General features: G+C 38.8%; 2 protein-coding genes across 2 annotated transcripts; both read left to right on the top strand.

Annotated features, from left to right (window-relative positions):
* Positions 1 to 3,093: 3,093 nt before the first annotated feature.
* On the top strand, positions 3,094 to 5,763 carry LOC145793484 (L10-interacting MYB domain-containing protein-like). The gene is made up of 2 exons (XM_082876322.1): positions 3,094 to 3,495; positions 5,551 to 5,763. Exons 1-2 carry the CDS (start codon positions 3,094 to 3,096, stop codon positions 5,761 to 5,763), a joined length of 615 nt encoding a protein of 204 aa, XP_082732448.1.
* A 1,465-nt stretch (positions 5,764 to 7,228) lies between these two features.
* On the top strand, positions 7,229 to 9,284 carry LOC114298058 (uncharacterized). The gene is made up of 3 exons (XM_028242564.2): positions 7,229 to 7,786; positions 7,878 to 8,025; positions 8,812 to 9,284. The coding sequence occupies exons 1-3, from the start codon at positions 7,229 to 7,231 to the stop codon at positions 9,282 to 9,284; spliced, it is 1,179 nt and encodes a 392-aa protein (XP_028098365.2).
* The last annotated feature ends 2,179 nt before the right edge of the window (positions 9,285 to 11,463 follow it).

Here is an 11,463-nt window from a genome sequence, read left to right as displayed (position 1 = left end):
AGCTAGAAACAACAATCATTCCTCTAACATCTCTGCCCTCGACATCAATAGTTCAATGCAAGCATCAAATATTCTATTAATATCAGATTTATCAACACAAGGTCAAGTTTCAAAACATGAATTTCAAGACTACATTTCTCATGCAAATCAAGATTCAACAAGGGCTTTATTTCCCTCAATGACTAAGCACTAGCTATTCAAGAGTCAAGAACACAAATCCCAAATTTATTCTTTGCAAGCCCAGGTTCATGAGCAACAATATATATATATATATATATATATATATATATGTATATATGTATATTTTTATGTATTAGAAAAATCAAAGGTTCAAGAATGGGGTTTCGGCGAACACTTGCTCACAAATCCGAAGGAGTAGGAAGAGAATGAAGACCAAAAACGATGTAGGTCAAGAATGATAGCAGGGATAGTGGGCGACAAAAGAGATAGGCAAACCGACACCGTATTGAGTCGGCGACGTGGTCCGCGTTGATTAATCACGGCCGAAACCAGTGAGTATGCAAAAACCGAGATCTATATGATTCGAACTCCGAAAAGAAGCACTGGGCTGTGAGAATAACAAAGCTGAACGGTGACTACACACATCGCATTGAGTAGGGCAACATGTGTAGTCGACGTTGGACGAGCGAGGCCGGAAGCAGCAGTGGTGCCGCAGAGGAGTTGGCGACCACACACGACACATTGAGTGGGTAACGTGTGTGGTTGGCTTTGGAGCAGTAGTCAAGACCGGCCAACAGTGGGTCGGCTTCGCAGTGATGTTGTTGGGGACGTTGCAGAGCAATGACGTTGTAGAGAAGTCGGCGTCGGTGCTGGTTGGCAGAGCTGAGCTCCGGTGTGTATGGGTCTCCGAGAAGCTGTGCCATTACACTAAAATGAAGCACCGACGGTGAACAGCGGCTTGGGTCGCGATGTCCACGGCCGTCGTAGCTGGGACAAGGCAGTGGCTGGGCCGCGACGTCTACGGCAGTCAGAGAGAGTAGGCTGAGGTCGGCGGCATTTGCTTAAAGCTGTGATAAAGATTAGTGTGCATATAGCAGAGCCTTCTTGAAGAAGAAGAGGACTGGGCTGGTCTCTCTGTGAAGAGAGAGAGAGCGTCGCAATGGCTATGCAACAAATAAGAAAAAGGGTGTGATCCTGATAGGTTGTTCAAATGACCTAAGGATATATATACAAATAATGGGCCACCAATCCTAGAGAGTGAAGCAAAAATGGGTATTGAGGCCAAGTTTGGGGTCTTTAGAAAAAGTCAAAAAGTCATCAAAAAAGCCAAAAAGTTATCATATTTTCATGTTTTGGGCGGCCAAAATTGTGTTTGACCTAGGGAGGGTAAAAATACTATTTTACCCCTGTTTTTTTATCCCTTCCTGAACACATATTATATTCTCACCCGAATATCCTCTTTCCCTCTCTCTTTCTCTCTCTCTCTCTCTCTCTCTCTCTCTCTCTTTGTCTCTCTCTATCAGTCCAGTTCTGCAGAGATAGCCATAAAAGGGGACAATCCGTCTGCAGAGATATCCACACCATCGACTGCCGGAGTTCCGTCGCAGCCTTCACCGTGCAGCACCGCAACAGCCGTGGGGAAGTCCGAGCTCGACTCGATCTCAAATTACCTTCACTGACGGCTGTCGGACAATCCGTCGCCTAGATCTGCACCACTTCCGACCAGATCTACACCACGCCGGCCCGTTTCTCCCTAACTACAAGGTAACATCTCTTCCACGCAAATTAATTTTCTCACTCTCGCTCTCCTTTCTCTGATTGTGTTCCAAAACTTTTCCTCTTTTCTACCTCTCTTCTTTTATCTCTAACACCGAAACCCTCTCTTCTCTCTACCGAAACCCTCTATGAATTCGAAACCCAAACCAGACCTATAGATCTGGTTGTAAGATGTTCATTTGGGTTCGGCGATCTGTTTCACGATGTAAGCATCTCTCACGATTTCAGTTCGAAGTTCACAATGGACCCATCTCTCTGTGAAGATAGGTAAAAAGAACATGAGGGAAGAAGATGTCGGACCTTGAAAACCTTTCCATGTATTTCTTTTTCTGCAATTATATTTGTGCTTTTTTTTGAGAAATTACTTGAAATTTTTCTGAAGTTGCATAAAATTCTTAATTGTCGATGTTGTTGTGATTGTTGTGTGTCTACGAATTGTTGTTGTAATTTTTGAATTTTGTTATGAAAAAATTATTTTCTATTTGATAGAGTTTTGGTGGAACAGATGAGGGTGGGACAAATGGAAGAAAGAAAACCAGTGGGATGCTGATCTGCAAGTTTTGGCATTATAGCATGCAACTGGATTACTTTTTTTGGCCCCAACTGTCATATTATGGGTTTCGTAGTTGTTTTTGCAACTCATTGGCAATGCTCTAACATCGCTAGTGTGTATGTCTTTGGCTAATTTAGCTCTGTTACACACGAAAATATATATATATATATATATATATATGTTTAGCTTCTGAACCAAAATATTTTCAAATGCTTCATCTGATGCCTTGTCGACTCCCAACAACTCTTAATGATGGATCTGCACCAGTTCACATACCATATTGAGGATCCTAATTCTTTCTATGTTTTTTTATTTTTATAAATCTAAGATAATGAATTTCTAAAAGTTTAAAGGTGAGCCTGCATTTATTGTTTGTTCTCTGATAGTGATTCCCCGATTATTTGTTCTTATCAGAATGAATCTTTTAGTTAATGCACACTACTTGTAAATACACTAATTGATGAGCTATTCTATGAACCATATTGTTCTAAAATTGAAGTTATAATATGCATTGTTTTTATCTTAGTTTAATGGGTAAAAATATGTAGGATTTTGTTGATTTGTTTTTAATTTAAACTATCAGTTCATTTTCATTAACAAAAGATTAACAAAAATTGATGTTTGAACTATAAAACTCAAATTAATAGTAGTTTAACCTATTGCACTATAATCTGCAGTCCCTTTTGGCTAATTTAGCTCTGTTTCACAAATGTTTATATGTTTTTTTTTTTATTCCTAGTATGAGTTTCAAGCTTTTTGATTTTTCACGTATACCATAATTGTTGTTGCATTGTAGTACGCAAATGGAGCAGTCCCAAACGCAGTCGACGCCTTCCAAATCTTTACGCAAGCGCGGTAGTAAACAGACGCAGCAGCAGTCCGCAAACGTGCATAAAGCAACTTGGGACTCCGACACAGTGCGGATTTTTTTGGAACTTGTTATCAAAGAGTTGGACGTTGGTTTCAAGGGGAGCTTCCATACAATGACAATGCATGGATATAGAGCTGTAAGCAAGGGCTTTGTGGACCGTACAAATAAGCTGCATGACGTCAAGCAACTACAGAACAAGTACGCATTGCTGAAAAAGGATTGGCAGTCGTGGTCAAAACTGATGGACAGCAGGCATGGGCCAACCGGCATCAGTTACAATGAATCCACGGGTTTGATACAAGCATCTGACGACTGGTGGGTGCATTACGAAAAGGTAACATTTCCATTGATCAATACTTACGTCATTTACATCGATACTTAAACTGTTATTATTACAACTTTAACGATCAAAGTTATGTCAGATAAAGTTCTTACTGTGGTTGAATAATGAATGGAAGGGGGAATATTATGCTCTTATTGGAATTATGTTGTCGGTGCTAGTTATTTGACCATGTATGTAATTATTAATTTAAAGCAAGGAGGGGGGACGAAATGGGGTTGCTGATGCTTTGCGACTTTTTGGTGGGGTTAATGGTTTTCATGACTTTTTTTGCTTTGGTATTTGCTTGTTTGGGTTGTCTTTTGGAATTAGGTCATTGTCTTTGCATACATTAGGTTATTGTTGTTGACGTTTGCTGATCATTGTCAAGTTGATTTTTTTTTTTAAAGTCAGAACTACATAATTCGGTACTGGAGGGTTAATAATTATTGCTGAATTGATAATGAGAAATGGGTATTGTAGCTTTAATTTTTTTCCTTGGCAGCAGAGTCACAAATTATGAATTTGGGGCATTCATTCAACATTTTTTTTAATTGTTATTATTATTTTTGGGTTATTTCCTTGACTTTGGTAAAACCATCTTGAAGCTGATGTTGTGGGATAATTTTGCCTCTTTGGCTTCAACATTTGATAAGAATTGTTCTATTTTGAAGCATTACTTGAAATACGTTATTTGTTTTGTAAATTTACGTTGTTTTGTTGATCACATTAGTATGACTCAGTGTTGCATTTTTGGCATTCTTTGAACTTTCATTTTTTTAATACTTGATTTATCTTTTTCTGTAGATCAAACCAAACCTTAGTAATTTAAAATTGTTCTTGAAGCAAATGATTTATCCATTTCTTATTTGGGGCAAATTCAAAATTATTCGAATTGTGTTTGACTCAATTACTGACTTTGGTAAATGACCCACGGCAATTTCATTATAATTCAAAATGATGCTTTGTTTAAAACTCTCATTATGCCCCCAAATTTGTGGATTTATGTTGGGATCTCTACAAAAAAAATAAAAATAAAAAAGGAGAAGAAGAAGAAAAGAATTTAAAAAATCTCATGTATGAAATTTGTATGGTAAGGAACTTTATAATTCTCCATTCATTTGAGTTGAGTTATTATTGATGGATATTTGCGTTACCGCATATAACACTTCAATGTTCGCTCATATTGAGTTAAAGGCTAACAATACGGTTGACAAGAATATCACAACATCTTCCCTTACTTTTGGAAATGGATATTCTCATGGCTCCATAATTTCTGTATTGCAATTAAAAACTGAAGTGGTATTTTTTTTTGTTTTTTTTTTCTTTTATGGTAAGCTCAGTGATTTAGGGATATTACGTTGAGTATTGAACAGTTTTGCAAGAGAAATGTGAGCAATGGGAGCGCGCATTGGAACAACCCAGATATGAGCAAATATGTTTTAGATCATTTATTGGTTGCCTTTAAGTCATTCACACAATCTTCCCTTACTTGAAAATGGATGTGATAACCCAACCCTTTAACCAGACCTTTAATTTCTATAGTCGAGCTTTATATCATATTGTCAAAACAGTGTCGACGTGTTACTATGCTGAAACATATTTTATGAGACTTTGAAAAGCTTTAGGAAAGCCAAACTTGGCTTTAGTTTGCAGTGTTGGTATGGTCCACATTGCTTACACAAATGCAAGAAATGTTCCTAAAATTGTTGCAACTGGGAAACCTGCCAGTTTCTAGAATCAGCTACAACAATTTCGTGTATTACATCTCAAATGGCCTGACTTTGCGTAGCAGTCTTGGAGCATAAGTGGAATATGTATCCAGCCATTATGAAAACTAGTAGTAATTGGTGAAGCATGCATGCTGCCGAATAGGATCAATTTCTGCTGCTATTTGTGTACTTAAGAATAGAATTATATTAATTAGGATTGTCACCTTGATTGTCTTTCAGATCTCATTGTCATTAATTTCCTTTTCACTATGATTTCTAACGTTTCTACTGCCGGTAAAATGACCATCACTTGCCACAAATTATTATTGATGGATATTTTGTTTTGTGTTTTCCCCAGGTTGACAAGAATGCGATCAAGTTCAAAACAAAACCGTTGGAGCACATGGACCTCATGCGAAGGGTGTACGAAGGCGCTACGGCAACCGGAAAATATGCATGGACACCAGGTGTAGCGTTCGAACCTGTGGCAACCGATGACGGTACTTCGGCGGCGCTTGAAGAAGACTGCGAGGACAGCAGCGGGTTATCCCCTTTCCAGCCTTCCGCGTAGCATGAACACACTGTGCACGACACTGTTGCGCAAGAGGATGCCACGCCGGCAACCGTGCATGCTGCGTCATCGGGAATTAACGCTGACGACACACCAACAAGTGGCAGGAGCAAACGCAAGTCGACAGGCCCAACACACCCACAGTGGAAAAAAGGGCAGAGTGAGGGAGCTTCTCTGTTGGCGAGTAGTTTGGAAAACCTTGCATCCTCCGTGAAATTACAACAACGACAAATCCGCGTCTCACATGAGTACGCAGATTCGGCACAGTCCCTCATTCAGAAGTGTATCAGAAGGTTGTATTCGCTGGAAGGGCACGATCCGCAAGACCCGCTAGTTCCTTTTGCTCAATCAGTACTTGACAACCCAGCAAATCAAGCCTTAATGATGGAGATTCCTACAGACGCGGCTGTCATTGCTTGGTTGCGAACGAAGAAGTCCCGTGAGCAATGCATCGGTGGCCCATCAGCAGCAAATTCCGGAATGGGTGGTGGCTGGTTCTAAGACAGTCCAGCAAATAAGTTGTCTCTTTATTAATGTTTCTGTGTGGCTTCTTTATCCTTACTTCCCTCCCAAAAACTATTTCATTGTTTGTGGAATTTTTAGGACATTATCAGTTCATATAATATTTGTGTGATGATGTTGATGTTGTAGTATGTGCTTGTTGCTGCCTTTTAAATTTCGTGCATTTTTTAGTAAGCAACTGTCCAATTAAGCAACAGTCCAATTAAGATCTTCCTTTAATTCCATTAGCAGTTGAGAAGTGTTTTTGTGAGTTGATCTCTCTCTCTTTCTCAATTTTTTGTGAGTTCAAGGTGATTAAAACAAAAATCAGCATTTTCCCATACAATGTATATTTTATATTTTTGGAAGTGTTGTCAATTTGCTGTAGCACTAATGGAAAAATTGTCAACAAAGGTTTGAGTCCATATACTAGGACCCACAACAGTGTGAACATACCACAGACCAATAATTTGGCTTTAAATTCGTGCATTGATGTCACTGTGTTGTCGGCACAAAATGGATATTCGTATACACCAATAATTTGGTGGCTTTCTTACGCACGCCCCCAATAAGTGGCTTTCTTACGCACGCCCCAATAATTTGTGTGTTGTCCAATCTGCATGGACACCACGTGAAGTTGTTGTCCTTCGTAATTTCAAAGGTCCCACTTTCAAAGAAGAGAATCCCTTTCTGTATATAAGACCACATGCTCATCTTCCATTTTTGTATATACACCACAAATTAGTTGAAACTTTGGCTTCAAAGGTCCGAGCACAATCTTCGCTCATCTCATCTTTCATTTTTTTATATAACACCACAAATCAGTGTGGTTGTCTCCTTTTTTACCCTCGGCCCAATTTACTTCTTTCATTGTCCGAAGTCATTATACTTTTGTTGATTGGCAGCCTCGTATATTTTGATAAACCTGCTTGGCTCTTTATATTTTGCGTTATAAGTTTCCAAAATGGCAGACGACGCAGGTCCTAGTTACACTGTGCCCAGAAATGCATCCCGGGAAGCTGTCAATGAAATTGCACGGGAAATGGTGGTAGAAACTGATCACAACTTGCTAGAGGCATATAACAGTGCAGCTACATATTACTACAACCATTATCACAGAGTACCTAGAAATACGTCAATACTTTCGGGACGTTTATGGATGTACGAGTTGTTTAACGGGCACCAAGGCCGGTTTGAAGATGCTGTCAGTATGTCCAAACCAGTGTTCTTGATGTTATGCGAGACTCTTCATAGTTTTGGATTGACACTGCCACAGCGGGAGCATGGCGTTCCGCTAGAAGAGAAGGTAGCCATTTTCATTTGTGCATTGCAGGGAATGAAGTTGAAAGATTTGCAAGAACGGTTCCAACACTCGAAGAAGACATTGTCACGGCATTTCCATGAGGTTTTGAAAGTTATGATACCGTTCACAGCGGTTCATAGTAGGAGTCTTACGCCTGAGCAAGTGCAACAGGGGGGCCACCCGCATTTACAATCGCAACGGCGATACCGGCCATACAAGGTGACACTGTTTCACAAAATTTAAATATCACAGTGACGACATATACCATGAATTTTTATTTATACTTTCTGCGTAATGGTGCATTGTGTAGGACTGCATCGGTGCACTAGACGGGACACACGTGATGGCTCGTGTCTCGGAAGAGTACGCCACTTCGTATTACGGTCGGAAAGGCGTCCCAACACAGAACATACTGGCCGTATGTGACTTCGATTTGTGTTTCACGTTTGTGTCAGCCGGTTGGGACGGGAGCATGCATGACAGTAGGGTGTTGCACTACGTGACAACCGAACCTACACATCGCTTCCCGCACCCCGCACCTGGTAAAATTATAATTTAATTTAACAAAGTAGTTTAATTTTAAAATAATATAAGGCATAGTACACATTCGTACTTGCTACCGTAATTTGCCAGTTGATCAATATGCCTCGCATTTCAGGTGTAATCTCTGTCTGAATTGCCATGTAATTTACCAGGGATTGATTCTGTGCCTGCAGTTGGATGCCATGGCACTATATGTATGACTACGAAGCAACTTGCAGTATGAGGACCAATTCAACATAATAATCCTTGAAAACTAGGAACACACACACAAGGCCCAAATTTGGATAAAATGCAGTGATGAAAACTAGTCAAGAAGGAAGCACATGGGAGAAGAAGATTATATATATTAAAAAAAAAAAGACCTATATGAATTTGCTGGTATTAATGCACCTATTCTTTAATTATCTATGCACCTATTAACAATACCTAAATTATTGTTGTGACTGATATCTCTTTTCAATTTAGCATTAATGGTATTGATTGTATGAATCTAAAAATGTAGTGAATTTTAGATGTATATCACAAATTTAGGTTCTTGAAAATATGTTGGGAGCTTAATCGAACTACTATCGGTTTTCAAGTTTTTTTTTTTTGGTGTAAATTTAGGTTCTTCACAACCTAAACATAGCTCTGTTTTTAAAAAAAATTGACGCAAATTATTTTTCTCAAATAACATGTTTTTAAAAAAATGTTCGTTGCAGGAAAATACTATTTGGTGGATAGTGGCTACAGCAACAAGACAGGGTACCTAGCCCCATACAAGGGGTATAGGTATCACCAAAGTGCCCATCGAAATCGAAGACCACAAAATGAGTTCGAACTATTCAATAAGGCACATTCGTCATTGTGTAGTTGTATCGAACGGACATTCGGTGCGTGGAAGTCGAGGTGGGGGACATTGCGGAATATTCAGAAGTTGAGTTTCTCTAATCAAGTGATATTCGTATGTGCGTCGATGGCGTTACATAACTTCATACGCCGAAACAGTGCCATTGATGAGGTCACAGTTCCTATCGCAAATATCACCGAATACGTGGCCCCCGAAATGCCCGACCACGACGAATACACACGGGTTGCCGATGTGATTGAGGAAGGGGACTCCGACCCCGCAATGACAGTTGTGCGAGCGAACATTACGTACCAACTAGCCCAGCAGCGCAACACGAATAATTGAACGGACATTAATGTTGGTTAAGTTTATAATGTGTGTAACTCAGATTCAAATCTATATTATCACTTATTGTTAATTTGTTTTGCTTTTCTGAATTTGTAATACGTCTCAGCAGGAAGTTGATAAAGTTTTGTATCCAAATTAAAAATGATAAAAAAAGGAAAACAATAAACCCAAATTAATAATGTTAAAAGGAAAACAATAAAAAAAAATGTTAGTAGGAAAAGAAATAAAAAGAAAAACAATAAAAAAGAAATATTGACTAACAAAGGAACAGAAAGAAAACAAAAATTATAACGAAAAGAATGAAAAAAAAAACATTGAATAAACAAACGAAAAGAAAAAAAAATAATGTTAAAAGTACAAGTACTGACTACAGAAAGAAAAAGAAATTATGTTAAAAGGAAAAGAATGCAAACCAAAAAATAATAATAATAAAAAAGGAAAGGAATAAAATAAATAATAATGGTAAAAGGAACAAAATTAAAAAAATAAATTCTTTCAAAATGGAAAATAATAAAAACAAAAATGTTATAAGGAAAATAAAAAAACAAATTGGCCGTTGCACATGTTTAGGAAAACAATGATAAAAGGAAGAAAACAATGAAAATAATGAATAAAAAAATAAAAACACATGTTTGACCGTTGCACAGGTTTAGGAAATTGGGAAAAAAAGTTTGAATTATGTTTACGTTGCACAGTGGAGTGCAATTGTCACCACTCACTGACAGGACACGTACGCCTGACCTGGTGTGTCAGGCGAGAAGGGCAAGACAGACATTTTATCATGTCTACTAATATTATATTACACACATTTTCATAAAAAGTCAAAAATTTATCCCAAACAACTATCTTTTTTCTTTCACTTTTTTAGTCAAAAAAAGACAAAAAGTGCACTTATTTAGTCTTTCCAAACTTGACCTGAAGATTGACTTGCTCAGAACAAATAAAAAAAAGTGTGATTCTTGGCATATTCTCTCAAATATTCTGAACATATATATATATATATATAAATGGACGACTTTGATTTGAACTTCTGCAGAATTATATAATAAAAAAAAGGCACAAAAATATGTTGGCCACCCCCCCTCAAAAAGAAAGTTATTTATTTATTTATTATTATTATTATTATTTTTATTTTTTACTTGTCGATTTTATCTATAAATTACGGTGAATCTTCAGCTTTATCTTTAGACTCTGTTAAGATCAAATATTCCTGAAGATGTAATGCGAAGCATGGCTGATAAGGTGAAATTATGCATGTCTGAGAAAACTACAATTTCTCATACACGCAAGGGGCAAATGTAAAATGAGCTAATTTGAGCCCATTAAATTAATTAGGCCCAATAGTCCAAGGTCGGTGGGCCCGAATTTATCGTAAGTCCAAGATTGGTGGGCCCGAATTTATTGCCATCAAATGGGCCGAATCGCTCTAAGCCTTCAAAGGGTTCGGATCCACGAACCTAGAGACTTACTCGGGCTCGGACTCGAAAGGGTTTGGATCCACGAACCTAGAGATCTGAAGCACTTAGCTTCGAACGGATTCAGACGCAACCTAGAAGCCGCTCCATTAATGAGTCCTAGAACACTTGCGGACTCGGAGCTTTTCGGGATCTACATACTAGAACTATGGGCGTAATGGAGTCTAAACACAGGACCTGATCCCGAGGAAGGTGAGTGGAGATAAATTCACTCTTTGGTTAAACTAGCCTATACCCGAGTCGAGGTGGCATAAGCTAGGGGGTCCCTAAGACTCGGCAATATTTGCAGCAGGGCGTTCTCCTGAACTACCCCTGACCCTTCTGCGGCAGGGCATCCTCTGGGACTACTCCTGACCCTTTGGGATGATTGGGGATCATTGGTTAGGTGTAGCTAAGAAGAAGGGTTCGCCAAGGGGTTGATCTCCTCTTCGAGGTTTTCCTTATCCTCGGAGAGATCACCTCGTCGGACAAGGTGGTTAGAGAGAATATTCCCCATGTGCCTTGCACATGGGCTCCATCCTACATCATGGGGTGCCCATAAATAGCACCCACCTATAGCTTTACAAGGGATGAATTTTGGAGAGACAACTCTTGGGAAAGAACTAATTTCCCTTCTCCATTATCAACCTTGAGAGTGAAAGTGGGAGATCTGTGGGAGATCCATGGGAGAGCCTTGCCATTATTCTCTCTCTAGCTACTTT

Source organism: Camellia sinensis, chromosome 6, assembly GCF_055761805.1.
Source record: "Camellia sinensis isolate YWXY chromosome 6, ASM5576180v1, whole genome shotgun sequence".
Taxonomy (NCBI): domain Eukaryota; kingdom Viridiplantae; phylum Streptophyta; class Magnoliopsida; order Ericales; family Theaceae; genus Camellia; species Camellia sinensis.
This window is presented reverse-complemented; position numbering and strand designations above follow the sequence as displayed.